A 20,910-nucleotide genomic window follows, 5' to 3' on the forward strand; every position below is an offset into this window, starting at 1 on the left:
ACTATTATCCTTGTAGGGATATAGTTACAAACTTATTCTTTAAAAAACAAAAGCTGAGAATGTCATGTTCTTACTTGAGTGCTGGGACTTTAAGAAAAGCATCAAAGAGTGGGACACAGAGCTATGGTGTGGAGTGGGAGTAGGGTGACCAGATGTCCCGATTTTATAGGGACAGTCCCAATTTTTTGGGTCTTTTTCTTATATAGGCTATTACCCCACACCTCCTGTCCCGACTTTTCACATTTGCTATCTGGTCACCGTAAGTGGCAGGCACATCAACTATTCCCCTAGTTACAGGAGCAGAGTATAAAGGCAGCAGTAAAGGAGCCTCCAGAAGGGGGCAAAGTGTGGATGGTAGTACAGATAGTACAGAAAGGAGCGCAGCCTGAGTGCATACGTGTTTGAGAGGGGCAGTGAAGGCCACCTGCAAGCTCAGCAACATAAACTGAAGCCATCACACAAGCCCTTTGCATGTTCCACGGGCTGCTTGTTTAACGTTGCAGCAGCAACACCCCAGAGGGATGCTGCCGTTGTCAGAAGGGGGGCCAGGGACACTCAATTGGGGGAGGGCCACGTTTTAGGGCCCAGCTAGTGGCCACCTTGGCAGCAGCAAGCAGGATGGGGGGCCTGGCCTTGTCCAGGGCCTTAGGAATGCAATGCAGCAGCCAAACCCTTTGCTGGAGGGCAACAGAGACAACAGTCCTGCCCTTCTTTCCTGGTTCACCAAAGACCTCCCCCGTCATCCCCACCCTCGTCGCCTAAAAGGCTTGTCCAGGGTTGGGGGGCTCGGACCGTGCGGGGCCTCGCTCCCCTGCTGGGGAAGGCATGCTCAGGGCAGCCCGACGCTACGGGGATGGGCGCGGTCAGAGCCGGACGGAACCGGCCCAGGAGGCGGCGGCCGCCCAGTGCTCCCGGAAGCGGGCGAAGGGGTGTCACGCGCTGGCAGCGGCAGCCCCCTCCCCCTCTGCCTCCCCCTCCCCCCTGCGCCGGCTGAAGAGGAAGTGCCGCGCGCTCGGGGCCAGCTCAGCTGGCGGCGCTGTGCGGGCTCCGTGCGCGGGCGGTGGCGGGTCCGGGAAGGCCGCTGGTGGAGGCGAAGCGGTGCCGGCTGCTGCTGCCGCCCCGGCGGGCGGAGGAGGATGAGCGGGATGAGGCGCGCCTGGCTGCCGTGGGCCGCTCTCTGGGCCCTGCTGCTCCCGCGGGTAAGGGGCTGCCGTGCCCGGCCGCCGGCCCCTGTGATCGTGGGGGGGCAGTCGGCGGGGCCTGCAGGGTACTAGGGGGTGAGCCGGGGCGGAGGTGCTGTGGGGGAGAACTGGGACCGGGTGGGGGGGGGGCAGGAGTGGAGCTGCGGGGGCAAGGGCCGGCAGGGGGCTGTGGGGAAGAGGGGGGTGAGAGCTGGCAGGGGATTGTGAGGGAGGAAGCTGCGGGGGCGAGGGCCGGCAGGGGGCTGTGGGGAAGAGGGGGATGAGAGCTGGCAGGGGATTGTGAGGGAGGAAGCTGCGGGGGCGAGGGCCGGCAGGGGGCTGTGGGGAAGAGGGGGATGAGAGCTGGCAGGGGATTGTGAGGGAGGAAGCTGCGGGGGCGAGGGCCGGCAGGGGGCTGTGGGGAAGAGGGGGGTGAGAGCTGGCAGGGGATTGTGAGGGAGGAAGCTGCGGGGGCAAGGGCCGGCAGGGGGCTGTGGGGAAGAGGGGGGTGAGAGCTGGCAGGGGATTGTGAGGGAGGAAGCTGCGGGGGCGAGGGCCGGCAGGGGGCTATGGGGAAGAGGGGGGTGAGAGCTGGCAGGGGATTGTGAGGGAGGAAGCTGCGGGGGCAAGGGCTGGCAGGGGGCTGTGGGGAAGAGGGGGGTGAGAGCTGGCAGGGGATTGTGGGGGGGGGGGAAGCTGGGGGGGTGAGGGCCGGCAGGGGGCTGTGGGAAGAGCGGCGGGGGCCTGTGGGGGAGAACGGGAGCTGTGGGAGGGCAAGGGCTAGCACGGGGCTGTGAGGGGAGATGCAGGTGTGGGGGTGGAGTGGGGTGGTAGACCTGGGGTAGGGGTGTGGCATGATGTCTTGTTGAGGAGAGGTGGGTTGGTATCTCATGGAGGGTGGCTGAGTTCACAGTCTTGGACTCTGCAGTGTGAGTGGGGGGTCACAATTGCAAGACTGTGGAGTAGGGTGATGAGGTGGTAGTGGACATGGGTCCTAGTCATGTGGACTGGTGTGAATTGGTTTGGATGTTGGACTGCTTGTGTGGGCTAATATGACAATTCTGCGGTGTGCAAAAGGTGTCTTTCTATCCCAGCTGGTGAACTGGTTGTGATGAGAACCAGTCACTTTCTCTCCTGTTGGGAACTTCTGCTCCCTTTCAGAACCAAACTCAATCACAGCTTGTTTTGTTGAAGATCTGAAATGTCTGTCTGAAAAAGGTGGATTGGCTCTTCTGGGTTCTCCAGTTTCTATCCAGGATCAGAAGTAAATCTGCTTTAAACATTAAGATAGAGGCCATCCTGGTAGTATTTCTAGCTGGGCCTGGATTGTCAAGGGTATTTCCAGTCCAACTCTGCACCCTAAAGGTCAGAAAAATGTCAGATAAATAAGCAAACTTTCAGATGCTTCCTAACCTCGCAACTGATCTTTTGAGGTCCATTCCATCCATAGGTCAGTGCTGATTGGCCTCCTTCCACAGGAGGCAACTTTTTATAAATAACCCTACTTGCTACTTATCAGCTTCACAGTGGGCACATTAGTATAACTGGTGTTTCAAGTACAGTGTTGTGTTGACATGCTCTTAATAGGATTATGCAACATGCTTAAAACGCTGGCTGTCACCTAGGGCCTGTATACATTAACAATCAAACTATGGCTACTGCTGTATAATGTAGTGTTTGAAGAACAAATGATCACTTGTTTAGAAAAAAAGATTACTACTTACGGAAAAATTAACACTACAGCTTTCATAACACCATGTTTATTTATACCTCTCATCCATACACAAGAAAGTTCTGATAATGGAAGGGGCTAATGTGAAAGTCTCTAGTTCTTGCTGCTCAGACTCGATCCTGTCTCCATTTGAAGTAAGATGATCAATATCATGACTTTTACTTGCCAACAGTTTATATTTTTAGATGAATGGGCTTAGTTTAAGAGGTAAAGATTGGGCATTTCTTTTGCTTATCATAAATCATTAAATAACTTTAACTTTATCTAATAACTGAAGGACTGTACATTTAAAATACTAACAGGCTCTGGCTATTTTCACACTTTGCTTGGTGAGCAGATGTTCACTCTCGGAGCCTGATAAAATGGGTTGCTCTTAGTAAGAATTTTTGCCATTCAAACCAGATGGACCTAGAACTCTGAAACAACTACACAGGAGCACCTCTTGCTTTTTTCTCCTTTTATCCCAAGGTCTTGTTTGCTATAGGAGATGGGTAATGCCTTTCAAAGAAGATCACAGAGAAAAACAAGCTATTAGTGAACTTCCTATATACATGGCAGGCATCAAATTCCAAGCCTCTCTTTTCGTACCTTCCTCTTGCTTATTAATATTGCTTAAGTCTGTACTTGACAGATAACAAAAACAAAACAAAAAGAAATCTAAAACCTACAACAGCACTCACCGACTCCTTTTGTTCTATTAATTCATTCCTGATGTTAAGGTAAGTGCCTCTTTCAAGAAGAGTTAAGATGACCAGCTTTAAATTATGGCATAATTTTCCTTAGTTCCCAGTCAATTACTTTACTTTCTTCTGGCAACACGTAACTGAAACAAGAAATGACACCTTTTCTTTCATTAGTCACCTTCTAGATATCATTTTTTAAAAATTATAGATCTTTATCTGGACCACGGAAAAGAAATGTTACATATTTCCTTTATTGTGGACAAATTCATATAATGCCTGACTATTTTATGAGTCTGCATTTGTTTCGTATTTAATCAAGTATATATCAAACTGTGAAATTAAGAATTTAACTTAAAAAAAAAAAAAGGCTTTTAAGTATTTATAATAAATATAGTTTCAGAATCCATCTTCTAATGTGCCCCTCCAACAATCTTGCCAAAAGACTGCTGGCAAGAATTGTGAATAATATATTCATTTTTAAAAAACATAATTATAGGAATTGCCATACAATAATCTGTCCACAGCTGGAGTGCTTCTTTGCCTCTGTCAGTTAGTGGCCCGCTTTGAGAAATACAGGTGAAAAGTGCTATATCAGAAAAATTATTATGAAATTTTTGGTTACTGAGCACTTTCAGAAATCAGTTTTCAGACTTTAGCATCTTCATTTTTCTTTAATTCTGTGCCTGCACACACAGAAAAGGATTACATCATGGTATAAACTATAAAATCCTGTTTTAAAAATCCTATAAAATCAGGGTGGATAAAATTCAATGATTTTTAAAAAAAAAAAATAAAAAAAAAAATTGGGTTTTATTTAAATAGGTTTTTTCCTCAAAAAGCATTTTTATCAAAAAAAATTCTATCTAAAGATAGTTTTAATTAAGATACAATATAGCTCAAAGATATCTCATCATGGAATAGGGATTATAAATTCTAATCCCATCATATGAGACAATATATTCATGTAATCTTTAAGAAAAATTTTGTAAATGAGTTCCAGTAGTTCCATGGATTAGGAACCCAATTTTATGGGGCTCCAGAGGCTTCTGTATAGATTAACCTAAATAATCTTTCTATCTACCGAATGGGACACAGTGCTCAGTCTAGAAGATACCTTCAAAGATGCTTAGTTTTGCAGTTCTCAAACTGTAGATTTGTGTCTCCAGAGATAACATGCTTGTTAACAGCAAAAATGTATTTAAATAAATAAGACCTCAACCCTATTGTCACTCTGCAAATTTGTGTACACAGAATCAATCCCTTATCTCTCTCTCTCTCAAAGTTTAAAAACTTGAATGTTTAAATTAAAAAATTCATATGCTTATTTTGTTAAAATATTATATGTTTGCTGTTGAAGAAAAAAATCCAGAATATATAACATTGTTTTAGTTAAGTAAAACAATTTAAATGTCTGTCTAGTGATGTTCTCCTAATACAGCATGTCAAGAAAATCCTCCAAATATTAATGATTAACCTGTTGAATTGGAGATAGTTCACCTCCCAATTACTTCATAAATATCTGCTTCAATTACATTTGGTAAATGAAATAACCAAACAATCGTTCATTTTCTAATATAGCTGTAAAACTAAATCTGAAAAGTTTTCAAAATAACTCACTGTTTAAAAATGTATAGTGTGTACTTCCTAAAAATGAAACCTACATCTATCTCTGAGTTGTGAAGAATATGTATTAAGGTTATAACAACCAACAAGAATGCACTTTTATGTAGAAATCCATGATTAAATCAAGTCTTCCTAACTAGTGATTTAAATCATTTGATTTAAATCAAATCCACCTTGTATAAAATATAGCTACTTTGATTTACAGGTGCCCAAAATAATCTGCAACCAAGTATTCCCACAATTTTTAGAATTAAGTTTAAAATTTAAATAAAATATGCGGGTGGTGTGTTTATCCTCCCTTCTCTCCCATCCCACCAGAAAAAAAAAAAAAAACCCTACCAAAAAACCCCAAACCAACCAGCAAACCAAAACTTCCAGGCCAAGACTGAATCTTTAGAATTGCTATAACTCCAGGAAAAACATAAGGCTTAATCATACATCTCCTGCTCACAAAAGTAAATTTATGTGAGCATTCCCAGTGAGGACTATGCCCATGAGAGAAGGTATTTATGATGGGGCCCATGACTTGTAATAAAAATTTGTACACCACATACCCTATGCTGGCTATATCCGTTGTATTTTTTAATAACCTTTTTTCCAGTTTAAAGGGAATGTAAAATCTTGGTTGTTAATCTAAGAATGCTTTCCTGGAGTTTCTGTCTCTTTAGGTTGCTCTTCACAGCTGTGTATGTGTGTGTTTGTAAAATGAATATGCAGCATCTGAAATGTACTTGAGCATCACTGTTTCCTTGCTATGATTAGCCATGCAAACTCTGATCAGTTTTCCACTGTTCTACCTGCATTACAGAATCAAAACCAAGCTGCCAAGGTTAATCTTGTTACCTGTTCCATTTCTTTTTTTGGTTATTGAAACTTTTAAGTTGTCCTATTCTTATTTAGAAGAATATTATTTGTCCACCAATAGTGTAAACTGTGTTGTCTAATGCAGAAACTTCATATTGTAGGTAAATGCACAGGAGGGAATCCTGCATGCTTCTGGAAATGGGATACCCCCATTAACAAAGGACTACTGCGTACGTTACAATCCTTCGTGGGTATCTCTTCCAAATACCCTGGATAACATTGTAAGTAGTTATGTAGCTACGCTGTCTAAGAATTAACAAAAACCAAGAACGGTTTTGGATCAAATGGAATTTCTAGTAGAAAGTACTGTGTAAAATCAATGCATGTTAAATGTATACCCCAAATTAAGAAACATAGTAAGAGGACCAAACAAGTGCCACCATGGCTAAACAGAGAAGGAGGCAAAAAGGCATCCTTTAAAAATTGGAAGTTAAATCCTATTGAGGAAAATAGGAAGGCACATAAACTCTGGCAAGTCAAGTTTGAAGGTATAATTAGGGAGTCCAAAAAAGAATTTGAAGAGCAACTAGCCAAAGACTCAAAAACTAACATTAAAAAAAATTAAGTACATCAGAAGCAGGAAGCTTGCTAAACAATCAGTGGGGCCACTGGATGGTGGAGTTGTTAAAGGAGCATTCAAGGAAGATAAAATAATTGCAGAGAAACTAAATATTCTTTGCATCAGTCTTCACTGCAGAGGATGTGAGGGAGATTCCCAAACCTGGGCCATTCTTTTTAGGTGACAAATCTGAGGAACTGTCCTGGACTAAGATGTCATTTGAGGAGGTTTTGGAACAAATTGATAAATTAAACAGTAATAAGTCACAAGGACCAGATGATATTCCCCCAGAGCTCTGAAGGAACTCAACTATGAAATTGCAGAACTAACAACTGTGGTATGTAACCTATCATGTAAATCAGCTTCTGTCCCAGATGCCTGGAGAATAGCAAATGTGACCACCAATTTTTTAAAAAGGTTCAAGAGGCAGTCCCAGCGATTACAGGCTGGTAGGCCTAACTTCAGTACCATGCAAATTGGTTGAAACTGTAGTAAAGAACAGAATGATCAGACACATAGATGAATGCAATTTGTTGGGCAAGAGTCAATATGGCTTTTATAAAGAGAAATCATGCCTCACCCATCTATTAGAATTCTTTGAGGGAGTCAACAAACGTGGACAAAGGTGATCCAGTGGATATAGTGTACTTAGACTTTCAGAAAGCTTTTGACCGTGTCCTTTACCAAAGGCTTTTAAGCAAATTAAGCAGTCATGGGATGAGAGGGAAGGTCTTCTCATGGATCAGTAACTGATTAAAAGATAGGAAACCAAGGTCAGGAATAAATGGTCCGTTTCATAACGGAGAGAGGTAAATAGTGGTATCCCCCAGGGGTCTGTACTGGGACCAATACTGTTCAACATATTCATAAATTATCTGAAAAAGGGGTAAACAATGAGATGGCAAAATTTGCAGATGATACAAAATTACTCAAGATCGTTAAGTCCAAAGCAGACTGCAAAGAGTTACAAAGGGATCTCAAAAAACTGGGTGACTGGGCAACAAAATGGCAGATGAAATTCAGTATTGATAAATGCAAAGTAATGCACATTGGAAAACATAATCTGAACTATACATACAAAATGATGGGGTTTAAATTAGCTGTTACCACTCAAACAGATCTTGGAGTCGTGGATAGTTCTCTGAAAACATCTGCTCAATGTGCAGTGGCAGTCAAAAAAGCTAACAGCATATTAGGGACCATTAGGAAAGGGATAGGTAAGACAGAAAATATCATAATGCCTCTATGTAAATTCATGGTACACCCGCATCTTGAATACTGCATGCAAATCTGGTTGCCTCATCTCAAAAAAGATATATTGGAATTGGAAAAGGAACAGAGAAGGGCAACTAAAATGATTAGGGGTATGGAACAGCTTTTGTATGGGGAGAGATTAAAAAGACTGGGATTTCAGCTTGGAGAAGAAAAAAGAACTAGATAAGTTCCTGGAGGATAGATCCATCAATGGCTATTAGCCAGGATGGGCAGGGCTGCAACACTATGCTCTGAGTGTCTCTACCTTCTGTTTGCCAGACACTGGGAATGGGCAATAGGGGATAGATCGTTTGATGATTTCCTACTCTGTTCATTCCCTCAGAAGCATCTGTCACTAATCACTGTAAGAAGACTGGATACTGGGCTAGGTAGACCATTGCTCTGACCCAGTATGGCTGTTCTTATGTTCTGTGTTCTCATTAGGATAACTTCTAAATGGGTACCACTGCTTATCTTCTGTCAAGAATAATCATAAAAAAAGAATTTTCTTAAATTTAGCACTGTGAATATCTATTTAAGAGTAAGCCCAACTTCTACAATACCCAAAATGATACTGTTACGCTGTTAAGACACCAAATTTTGTTTTAAAAAAAAACTTTCAAAACCTAATATTGAAATGCATTAATGAAAGTTGAGAGAAATAAAAATCAGCAAAGTATCATGTTTAGATTTAAACACTCACCTACTCCCCAAGTGTTCGTAACGCTGATATTTTAGTATCAACTCAGTTCTTGGCAAAAAAAAGTTAAATGGCTATAAATGAAAGTAAAATTGACTTTTGTTGTTTTCCAGACTGAATGAATCTCAAAAAAATGTCACAAATGGAGAAAAATAAACTAGATTTTAAAACTATTTCAGTTAAGTGTTCTTGGAGACACTTTGAGTGAAGTGATTTTGTATGGAATACACCTTATTTTGGAACCTGATCTGTTTAAAACAAGAATTGCCAATATTGGTCAGCATGTGCATTTGCGTAAAATACTAAAATATATATGTTAAAATAGTATTTTAATGATTATTTGGAATTTATATTGCCATGCCTTACTCTTGGTCAAAACTTATCCTTGAGCTAAGATCAGAAAAATCCCACATATACATGTTAAAGAGGTTTTTTCCTTTCCTTTTGCTACCCTTGATGTGATTGGTAAATGCTATAGGTTTGGAAATAATTGAGAGAAATATTCTTTCCCTTGATTCATAAACAAGGCTGACTCAGTACAAAATCAGAGGAAGTGTAACAGCCGTGCTTCTGTTAAGGACCTACTGTGGCCAAACATAACTTGACTAGCCAAAGAAAACAACTTATTTATTAAGTCCTATTTAAAAAAAAAAAAGTTTTAAAAACTAAAATTAAATATATGGAAAAATTATTTAAACTACTACTACTTTGTTTTAGGGCTAGCCTACTGTCTTGTTGTGAGTGTTGCAATAGAACCAGAGTTTGGATATGTATGAGAGTCACTGTTTCTTTGGCTGGTGAAACTTGTGTATGACATAGTTGGATTCTCTAGAGAGTTGCTGTCTGTTGCTCATAATAACATATTCTGAAGACTAGTTTACAGAGTAACATTGGCCTTGGAATAGGCTGTAAAGGAGTTAAGACTGGTTCAGAAATCTCAAATATACTTAGTTGCTTATTGCTATACTTTTAAATTGGTTTTGTGATCTTAGTATTGCAATGACTCCACATGAACATTCCCAGAAAGTTTATTCCTCTCCCGCTACTGATTTCCTATTTTGAATCCACATTGCTGAGTCAACGATCCCATTATATTTCTTAGTAGGTCTATTTACTCCCTGTAAATAAATGTTTTTGTGTGATAAATAAATGGGAGAAACCATATTGGAAACTAATCTTTGATTTTTAGTTTTAACTTTTATACAACTTTTGATTTTTATAGGCTTCCAGTAGTTTGGAGAACTTGACCTCCAAAGTGTTCTGCAGTAATTCTGAAGTTCCTTCTACTCTTGTAATAAAGGACAAGGCAGTTGTAGTGATGAGGGGAAACTGCTCATTTGTGGATAAAGCGAGAACTGCTCAAAGTCATGGTGCTAAAATGCTGTTGATTGCCAGTAAAACTGGTCTAGTAAGTTCTAACATTCTATGGCTTAATCTTCATTAAAGTGACATTATCTTAGTTGCATTTATTGTATTTTGACCTCTGTGGTTGCCTATTCATTATACTCAAACTACTAAATGAAAAAGCTTATCTTTGTTGTTTTCTACTAATTTTAGTTGCATAATCTTTTAAGTGAAAATTTTACATTTTATTAAGCATTAATATAATCCAGTACCTGTACACAATCATTGCTACAGAAAACAAAATCACTAAAAATATCAACTAATACAGAAGAACAAAAGAAAAAAAATTGACAGTAACAAGTGCTAGATAAGAACAGTTATTTTAGATCATGTCTTATCACTTTGCCAGACATGCATGTCCTGTTTTTCTTGCTCTTTTTAAAATACTGGATATCTTTTTATGTACATTATACTTGTATTTGCAGTTTGCGCAAATACATTCAATACAGCAAAATACAATATTAATAGTAGATTATCGTTGATAATTGTTAGTTTAAAAAAAACTGAGTTAAACTTGTTCTAAAAGGTGGGTTATCAGAGTCAAACTATTGGGTTTTGATTATCTGTATAAAAGCATAAGACATTTACCAGAATATCTCTGTGTCAATAATGTCAGCCTTTCAGTGTGTGTAGCATAGTTTTCCTTAAACTGTCTGAGAGTTTTTCTCTGTAGCTTTGAATCATGTCTGCTGATTTTTGTTTGTGAACATAAATACTGGCATTCAGAGGATAATCTGCATATAGAGTTGTGTTCTGCAAATATGCTATCAAGTCCTCTCATATAGGTTTTATGTTTTAGTCTTCTCCTTCAGGTAACAAGACTGATGTACAAAATGTAACCATTCCAGTTGCTCTTGTAAGATATAATGATATAATGGATATGCAGCAGGTAAGTGACTGATAAAATACTGTAATCATTTATGATTTGTATAAATCTTTTCATCATTACATGATGATCTGCCCCAATATTTTTATCAGGCAGTGCCCAGTTAGGCATGCATATTATATTTTTCCTTGATTCATGTGTTTAGACAATATCTGTCTTCCCCTTTCTCTGAAAATGAAGATAGATTGAGATTTCAGTCATGAAAGCATTAACCTGCTCTTTGACTCTTTCAGGCTAATCTGTAAGAGTGTTCCTTCAGCTTATAGTATAGAGCAGACTTTAGTGCAGTTGTCCACTTGTTCATGGACTGTGATCTGTTTTTACACTTTATTGAAATGTACAGATTAGAAAAAGACTGACACTGAATTAGAAGAGAATATAGAACTGAGAATATCATGACCAATAGCCAGCAACTCTTCCTTTTGACATATGGGATGCTGTATTCTACAAAACAAACATCACATGTGAATTACTTTCATTATAATGTGACAGTGCAATATACAATGCTAATGTTCCAATAACCGATAGCAATTGACTTTTCTTTCATGTTATATACGACCTTGATTATCTGAAGCTCAGTAATTCAAAACAAGGTAATTTTCCTTAGTTCTATTAACTGCATCAAAAGGTACTTCAGATTTCCAAATGTATTCAATGCCCCTCTGATGTTCAGATAATTAAGATTATATTTTTCTGAAATTTGTGATATTCCTTGAATAGAAAATAAAATAGTCATCAATATGTTTCTAGCGTATTCCATTCATTCACTATTGAATCCACCCTTCCTCATCTCTACTGGCAACTCCACTGTATTCCCTATGGCCAAACTTGGTTGTCAGGTTTGGTTCCTCTCTTGTTCTTCTCCTACATCCAGGCTATTCACAAATCTGTTCGCTCTTCCTCTGCATTATCTCTGATATCTGTCTTTCCTTCTGTGTTCCCACTGCAGAATGTCTTTTCCATGCAATGGTTATGTTTTACCTTGACTATTGCAGCTTCCTCCTTTTGTGTCTGCTTGTATTAGTACAGTGCAGATTACTTTGACAACACTCAGTATATTCTAGTGGACTAACAGGTACATGGTCCAGGTGCACAACTTCTCAAGTTGTTTTAGCGGTCAAGAAGTAGTATCATCCCTCCTTGGAGTGCCTAGTGTACTCCCACAGCATGAATTATAAGGTTGCTTCCAGGTCTCCTGCATTGCAGTGGGAAATGCTGTTATCCCAGTATATCAATTCATTCTAAGTATATAGTGTTACAGTTTCAGGGTAACAGCACCTCAGACCCGCTCTGTGGTCTGCTCCATGGCTGCCCCCTTAGGTCTCAAGCTTCTGTCACCTCTCTCTGGGCAGGGTCCTGTACCATATCCTCTCAGATCTGGAATTTAGGCTGCAGTCCCCCTGCAATTCACTGTGATTATCCCAGCAGGTTTGACCTAGCTCTGCACTTGCAGTTCACTCTCTTTCTTTAGGAGCAATGACAGTGGCCAAACAGTTTTCACAGAGCACAGTAAACTTATTTTAGAACAAAACCGTTACACAGAAAATCTATAACAAAACAATACAGTCTAAATACGGGTTACCAGATGTCGCCCAACTTCCATGTGGGGATGTAGTAGGTCATAGTCCTTCAAACCCTTTGAGTAGGGTTTGCCCCCTTGGTTAAAGGTTTGTGTCCATTTGTTGGATCAAAATCAGGGCTGCTTAGTCAGCTCAGGCTGATGCTTTACATGGTTTTGGGGCCTTTGTTTCCCAGGCTGCCTGAAACAGGTAAAACTGGTCAGTGCCCCTTTCCTTAGGCGGCAAAGCTTTAGCAGCTGGGTATCTGCATAACAGCACTGGGATTTTGCATTAATCACCCCTTAGTAATTCCAGATTCCATAATGTGACACTTCCTGGGTTACCCAAGGTTGTTAGGCACCTTGCTGCCACCTGCCCTTAGTGTGAGGAAGCTGCATCTGCCAGGGATCAACTGCTTGACCCTGACAGCCACAGGCAACACAAGCGTTCTCAACCCATGTGGGCTCTACTGTCTGTCGTGCACACGAGCATGCAGTAGGTACGCTCCAACCCCCGAGTCCTCCAAGCATCTCCCTCTGGTGCTCAGCCCCTTATCCTGGACACTCACAGAATTACCAGGCCTGCTGTTCCCAAGGGAACAGTACTCTACAGCTTACTAGTTGCACTTTAGAACAAAGCTCTGTTCAATATGTAGCACTTAAACTTGTATTTTCTTTATTTAAAAACAAGTCTATTTAACAAAGAACAGCGATTCATATGGTAGCAAACAGAAATATTCCAAATCTTCTTCTGTGTAAGGTTCCACATAAGAGAAAATCATAACATGCATTCTAAAGCCTAAACTCAACTAACAAGATGCCTTCTTGTCTAATAAGATACTGCTTAACCCAAAGTCCTTCTCAGTGTGACCAGGTTGGCTGACCCTTCTTTCATGAGGCCAAGCACACTGGCAGCCTGCTCCCCCTGGTGAAGGATAACTGGGGCTTGATCTGCTCCCCAGATGTGGTTCCAAAAAATCTTTGTCTTTAATCCTAAATGTGGTAACCCCTGCTGTTTTTGTTTTTTACTACAGTGCTTGCAATCTGTTGACTAGCATTTTGCTCAGTCTATAATTGGGCGTCCATTGTGAACCATACAATACTCAGTTTGCACATGACGAGCCAAAGAGAGAGAAGCTTTCCTCTCTTTCCAGGTGCCTGATGGCAGTGTGTGGATCACCTTTCGGTGATCTGCATTAACTTTCAGACTTAGAGCATAATTTTTAGTGTGTGTATATATATGTAACTCCTCACATATTTTCTGAACATACATCTCACAATGATTATGATGACCAGTATGACACAGGCTTTCGCTGGAGGCCTTACATAATGTTATATGGGGACCTAATATGTAGATCTCAGACACTGTAATCTGTATGCCCACCTCCTTGCCCCTCTTCCCCCCCCCCCCCCCCCCCCAATGACCTCTGCCAATTGGCACAAAGTGGTCCCTGGGTCTCTCCTGGGAAACTCAATCAGGAACATATCACACTTATTGATACAAAGGTCTTTAAAATATTCATAGACCTATGTCATTTGGAATATCTCAGTATAATAGTTTGAAATTTTAATGCTTTGAAGGCTGGCTCTCAAAAATGTAGATAACTTTGAGACTGTTTTATCAATTTTAAAAATGTTATGCCTATACTGGGGGAGATGGGACAGATATGACCATAGAGAAAGGGTTGCTAGGGTGCCCGACCAGCATCTTAGTGGGTCACCCAGGCGTGTTTCCTGGATGGTATGTCTGCCATTACCTCTTACAATTTCATGTTTCACCTACTTATATAATAAACATTCTCACAACAAGCAGGCATACATCATTCACATACAGATGCATGTATTTTGATGCCATTTGATGACCATCACATGTATTTTCATGCACTCCTGCTTACCCTGGTCACCCCAAAACCTTTGGATGAGAACTTGAGACTTGGGTCCTCGCACTTCCAGCTCCTATGTAGCTTTCAGGGAGTGAAGATGCTAACCCTTTGTTCCTCAAAGTGTCAGTTGCTTCAATAATGGGTTGGGGATTCCTCACCTCCACCTCCTTGGCATAGCCTAGAAAGCAATTCTTTGGAGAGAAGGGGGAACTAGGTTAGATCTGGCTCCCTATGAAGTAGCTCTTAACCACATACTGCTTTTAACAGCTGAGGCTTCCCAAGTCTTGGGCAAGGGTATCTTCAATCCTCCCCCATAGCCAAATTCATTTATCTGCCTTACCACCTCAGAAATCAGGCCTGGGGACTGCTGTGGTATAACCTCATTCTCTGGGGGCGGAGGAGGAAGAGAATCGATCCCTCACTCCACTGCGTCGGCCTTCTATTCCTACACTGAGATGAGGCGAGCAGTGGTTTCTCCTCCACCTTGCTCAGAGCACTTACGTTTTCACAGATCATTGGGCAGTCACAGACACTGGAAAGACAATTCCCCTCCCCAGGTCCTGGCTGTAGTAACCTCTGCAATGTCCCAGACAACTGTTTTACGCTTTACTTGGGTGGGTGACACAGTTCCGGCAGAGCTCTTTAGCTGCCTCAGTGTCCCCACTTTCAGCTGAAGACTTAGCCACCACCAGGCTCTGTTCTGTCTCAGGCTCCCTGGTATGGATGGGCAGAGAATGATCCCCCTCACCTGGGCTCCAGGTGTCAGAGAATTCACCTTGACTTCCTCTCCCCACCTCCTAGTATCAGGTATTTGTTTGGCTGTGCTGGGAAGGTGACTTGAGCTTAACAGGGCTTCCTGTATGTTACAGTTAGGAGTTAATTGACACTCCTCCTCCCCCCCCCGCCCCCCGCCCCTCCACTTGCATAGTCACTGACACCCTTACCTGCATGATTACAGATAGCTGTCAGCACCTGATACAAGCAAGTCACTTTCACAAGGAGAAGGGGTGTGGGCTTTGTTTGAAAATTAGTGTAATTTTCCAAGAAGCAGACCAAAAATAGTATCCTTTCAGACACCTACAGCCAATACTCCTGACCCTTCCTGGGGCTGCACAGAAATCTGTGCTGCAGGTACAGTGGAGGCTTTTACACCAGGAACTTTAAACCAGATTTCACAGACTTTCAGCATTTCTTGGGCTTTAACTGCTTGGGTTTTAATTATGGTCCCGGTGGTCTCAGAATCTTTTTCCATTTATTTTCACCTTCCTTTCCCACTGGGAACCGGATAGGTCTGCACCAAGGAGGGTCAGCAGGACATGGGTGCAGTGATTTGAGGTGTAGCCACATCAGCATGCACATCATATGGAACAGGTGAACTGTTCCACTGAACTTGCTCCCTTTGGAGATTGTTGCCCGGTTAACTGTAAGCTTGGAGTGGAGGATGGCTTTGCAGGACTGCTTTGGGTCTCAGTAGTTAGATTAGGAAATCCCTTGCAGTTTGTCACTTATGACATTGCTTTTCCACATCTTCCCAAGGATTTTCTCTAAGGTGGCCTCTCTGCCTTGGAGCAGGTCCTCCCCCCTTGAATATGGGTTTCTGCTTGGGCCCAGTCCATGCTCTGTGATCCAGTTCCATCCCTATTAAGTTTTCCATCACTCCCAGGCTGACTATTGGCTAATGGTCTGCCAGTTTCCCTGCTAAACACAACTTTCTAGGGCTTTCGTCTATTAACCATGATTTTAGGCCAGAGGAGTCAGTTTAAACTTTTGCAATTAGGCTTTTTTACATAGTTTGTAATCTTTATAGCCCTCTCTCTATATGGGTGAAAGCACCTAAGGCAGTGGTGGGCAACCTGTGGCCTGTCAGGGTAATCCACTGATGGGCCACCAGACAGTTTGTTTACATTCGCACGGCTGCCTGCAGCTCGCAGTGGCCGGGAATGGCGAACTGCGGTTGTCCACCACTGATCTAAGGCCTTCACTTCTGGTAGTGGAACCAGACACCACAGCTTGTCTGTGTGTCTGCCCATTCCACTTATTTCAATTCACACTTCATTTCAAAGGCATTTAAAAATACATCCATGTGTTCCCCTTCTCTAAAGAAAGGAAATCGTTTGGAGTCAGAGCTTCCCCCGGATCAGGTATATATGGTCTGTCTCCATCTACTGCAATAGGGTTTTGATGGTGCAGTCTGTCCCTGTTGAGTTCCTGTGATGCTCCTTTCTCTTCCGGCTCATGTGCTGACACTGCTTTTTGGGGTTAGCTCTCTCCCACTCTTGTTCTGCAAGCAGCTGGGCTTTCAAGTTCAGTCTCTCTTTCTAGCTGCAACTTTTTTCGCTACCTATATATTTTTCCAGGAACTCAGCAGAAGTGGTGGGTTTGGTTTGGGTGCAGTATGGTCTATTGTCCTCTTCCTTGCTTCCCTTCAGGAGTTGTAACCAAGGTTTTCCCCTCCTGCTGGACTCTCTGCCACTGAGCTGGGTGGACCATCATTTCTTTTCAGGTCCTCCATATATAGTAGATGAATTAGCTGTGCTTTTGTCAGCTCCTGAGAACTCGTCTGTGTCTCTTTGCAAATCTCAACTAGATTTTTCTTCAGTAGTTCATTATTCATTTTTCTGTCTATCTTGTCACTATTCTTTTCCCAAAAAGACTACGAGATCCTTGTCAGTGTGGTTTTTTTTTTTTTTTCCCCCCTTCTACGGTACTTACTTTCACTGCTGTTGGCACTTACTATCAATTCACCACTGCCTTAGACTGCACACACAGCCACCACATATGGCACAGTTTGGGGGTAACTGTGCCTCTTACTCACTTTCTGAATTCTTCTAGGGATGCTTCCTTAGGTCTTAAGCCTCTAGCCATTACTTCTTTTGGGACAGGGCCATTGTCTGTCTCCCATCAGAACAGGGATGTAGGCTCTAGTCTTTCTGAAATTCACTGTGATTATCCCAGAAGGTCTGATGTAGCTCAGCACCTGCAATTGACTCTCTCCAGGAACAATGACCGAGTTACCAGTTATCAGACAGGTTTCACAGAGAACTGTGCACTTATTTTAGAACAAAAACATTACACAGAAAATTATATAGGATGTGGAGCTTCAGCAGGTGGGTATCTGTATAACAGCACTGCATTAACTACCTCAAGTGATTTTTGAATTAACCACTCCCTAGTGTTTCCAGATTTCACAGGAAACGCAACCATAGAGCCAGGAACACACACGTAACTTATTGATACAAAGGTCTATAAATATTCTATGGACTCCATATCATTTAGTGTGTCTCAATAAAAAGTCTGTTTTCATGCTCCTGAGGTCTAACTCACAAAAATGCAGATAACATTTATAAAGTTGCTACAATAGTCCCCAAGTTAGATCTGTGTTTGTCATATCTGTCACATAAACTAGACATATCTGTGACATCTGTCACACTAAAATATGTGTTTGTCATATCTGTCACATCTTTGTACATAGTAGGTAGGTAAAATTGACACACACTGATCCAGTTTGCAGCAGAAGGTGAAGATAACATCGATCTTTTTAAAAACAGGATAAGCACTGCATACTCTGCCTGTCATAAAGAGCCTATGCTGTTATATGTAACTGATACATTTATCTTTTTCAGACCCTTGGAGCTAGGATTAATGTGACACTCTATTCACCATCTTTGCCAGAGTTTGACTACAGTATGGTTGTCATCTTTCTAATTGCTGTGCTCACTGTGGCACTGGGAGGCTACTGGAGTGGAGTATCAGAGCTGTAAGTTCCGTTAAACCATATAATCTATTAAGCAATGTAAAATGCAGATCTAAATATCTGGTGGTAGTGGTAATGGATATGAGAGGAAGGATGGTCCAGTTGTTGCGGCATCAGCCTGAGGTTTGGGAGACTGAGGTTCAATCCCTGTTCTGCCACAGATTTCCTGTGAGACCATTGGCAATCGTGGTCTCCCTGTGCCTAGGTTCTCCATTTGTAGAATGGGGATAGTAGTACTTCTCTACTTCAGAGGTTTTGTGAGAATAAATACATTAAACATTGGGAGGTGCTCAGCTACACATGGCAATGGGGACTATATAAATGCATAGGACATTAAGAAATCTGCCACTTTTAGATATTGGCTCTAGCTTTTTATCTCTTTCACTTCAAAAATATAATTCACCTAATCTAGTGCTCTCCCAGGAACACTGGCAGGATAAAGGCATATCCAGTTCTTTAAAAAATTGATTCCCACACTAAAGAATTGGGCTAAGCTCAAAAAGAGACGTCTGAACTACTAAAAGGCATAAACCTAGCAAATAAATTTAATGACATTGAAAGTGAAAGCCAATAGCGAGAATAAGGCAGTGTAAGAATATCCCCATGCTGTTATGACACCTGATCACCATAATTTCATCTGCATGCATTGCTTGCCATCATGAAAGGCTGGCATGTCAGTTTTTTAAAAAAACTGACATTAGGCATAAATAAATAACATCCTGCATAGTCTTGAGAGTCCATTAAATGGTGCTAACCTCGTATATCTAGAAATGAGGCATAAAGCATGTGTAAGTTGACAATAAACACTTTAAAGGAAACCAGGATAGCCATTCATGCTTCAAAGGGGGAAATTCTCTGTATAACTGAAGGTGGAGAAAAATTAAAATTTTGAATAGTCTTAAATCCTGTTCATGTACAGGACAGGGTGTGAATAAGTGTTTTGGTTTGACACATCTGGCTAAATCGCCATGCAGGGGAAGGAGGTAATCAACTATGTGTTTCTGTGAAGGAAAATGTAAGAATACTAGGAAATTAGAAAAGACAGAGACTTCATATTAACCGTTGTGAGTAACTACAAAAACTTCATCCACATAACTGCAGTAAAAATTATTCTATTTTTACAGAGGGGAAACCCAGTAGGTACTCAGTGTAGCCGGAAGCCTTTTTTAAAACAAAGCTCCTATGTCAGATAAACAGCTACTACATCTATGGAATGCAGTATTGGACTACATCTCACTTATGGTGACATTGGCCAAACAGGCTAATGTGATCCTTCGCTGTATAAAACAGAAATCTCAAGCGGGAGTAAGGAGGTTACATTACCTGCCTTTGGCACTGGTGTAATTGTTGCTGGAATACTGTGTCCAGTTCTGATGTCCACAAGTCAAGAAGGATTTGGATAAGTTGGGAAGGGTTCAGAAAAGAGCCACGAGAATGATTAAAGGATTGGAAAATATGCCCTATAGCGATAGACTCTAAGAGTTCAGTCTGTTTATCTTAAGAAAGAGAAGGTTACACTTGATTATCATCTAATAAGTACCTACAGGGGGATCAAAGATTGGTAATAGAGGGCTCTTCAGTCTCACAGACAAAGGTATAACGATCTAATAGCTGGATGCTGAGGCTGAACACGTTCAGGCTGTAAATAAGGCACAGATCTTTAATAGTGAGGGTAATTAACCACTGGAACAACTTAACCAAGAATTGTGGTAGGTTACCCATCATGGGCATCTTTAAAAACAAAATTGGATTTTTCCTAAAAGGATATGTTCTAGTTCAAATAGGAATTAGTTTGGGGAAGTTCTATGGCCTGTGTTATGCAGAAGGTGAGAATAGATAATCAAGGTGGTCCCTTCTGATTTTATAATCTCTGAATGTGTGTTAACTTCATGCTGAAAATAAACATTAATTCAATATGGCTTCGTGGGGTTTTTCCTTCAGGTTCCCCCTGCCCCCTTCAATCACTTCTTCACTTGGGCTCAGTTTAAATCCAATCTTCTCTGTTGATGAGTCCATATCCTATACAGCTAGAAGCATAAGCCAGACCTCAGGTCTTCCATACTCTATCTCATAGTTGGGGTGGAGAGCATCAGGCTAACATGGGCATATACCCCTGGGTCTGTGCTTCAGCCAATTCTCTTCCACCACTCCCTTGCTGAAGTTTTTTCTCTTGCTTTCTCTTTGTTGGAATCAAATTGTTGGAATTTGAGAAAAACCCTTCCCCCCTGCTGTTCCCTTTTAGGGTGGGGAGAAATAGTATCCCACTGAAGGCAGTATGCATAAGCAGATGTTGGTGTCTTTGTGTAAAGACCTGTATGAAAAATGGAAGCCTGCAGGTGGGAGAGGAGAGACATTGAGAGAGTGTGGACAGTGCTCGTCTTTCATGGAGAGAGCAGTCATTTATCTAGGAGTGGGGATAAATGCTTCTGGGAAACAGGTATGCAGGGCAGTGTTTCCTGGGGGAGAGTGGTTCGTGTTCTCTCTCTCTCTCTCTCTCTCTCTCTCTCTCTCTCTCTCTCTGGAAGTAAAACGTGTAGTTGATGTCTCTCTACATGGGGAGAAAGTCACTAGATACTGCTGTCTTGGGAGGCAAAAGAGAAGCTGGCCACCAGCAGCCTTTAACCTTGGGGGTTTCCCTTATCTGCCCATCTGGGTGGGGTTTTTTTAGCCACGGTTAAGAATAACTGTGATGTGATACAGCTCTGGGAGAAAGGATAGCTCTATAACTAGAATTGAGAGTTACCAGTTAGATGATTATGTTGCCAAATAAACGATAACTGGATTTTTAACATATTTTAATATCTCTGCTATCTTCCCCTCCTGCTCCAA

At 41.6% G+C, this 20,910-nt stretch overlaps 1 protein-coding gene across 4 annotated transcripts in view; it reads left to right on the forward strand.

Annotated features, from left to right (window-relative positions):
• The first annotated feature begins 793 nt into the window (after positions 1-793).
• Positions 794-20,910, forward strand: part of SPPL2A (signal peptide peptidase like 2A) — a 48,909-nt gene continuing 28,792 nt past the window's right edge. For all 4 annotated transcript variants that reach the window (XM_037911624.2, XM_037911623.2, XM_037911626.2 and 1 more), the window contains exons 1-5: positions 794-1,199; positions 6,185-6,304; positions 9,819-10,004; positions 10,800-10,889; positions 17,951-18,084. In XM_037911624.2, coding sequence (XP_037767552.1) covers positions 1,137-1,199; positions 6,185-6,304; positions 9,819-10,004; positions 10,800-10,889; positions 17,951-18,084 — 593 coding nt within the window. In that variant the 5' untranslated portion in view covers positions 794-1,136. The remainder of the gene's footprint in view (positions 1,200-6,184; positions 6,305-9,818; positions 10,005-10,799; positions 10,890-17,950; positions 18,085-20,910) is intronic.

Source organism: Chelonia mydas, chromosome 10, assembly GCF_015237465.2.
Source record: "Chelonia mydas isolate rCheMyd1 chromosome 10, rCheMyd1.pri.v2, whole genome shotgun sequence".
NCBI classification, from domain to species: domain Eukaryota; kingdom Metazoa; phylum Chordata; order Testudines; family Cheloniidae; genus Chelonia; species Chelonia mydas.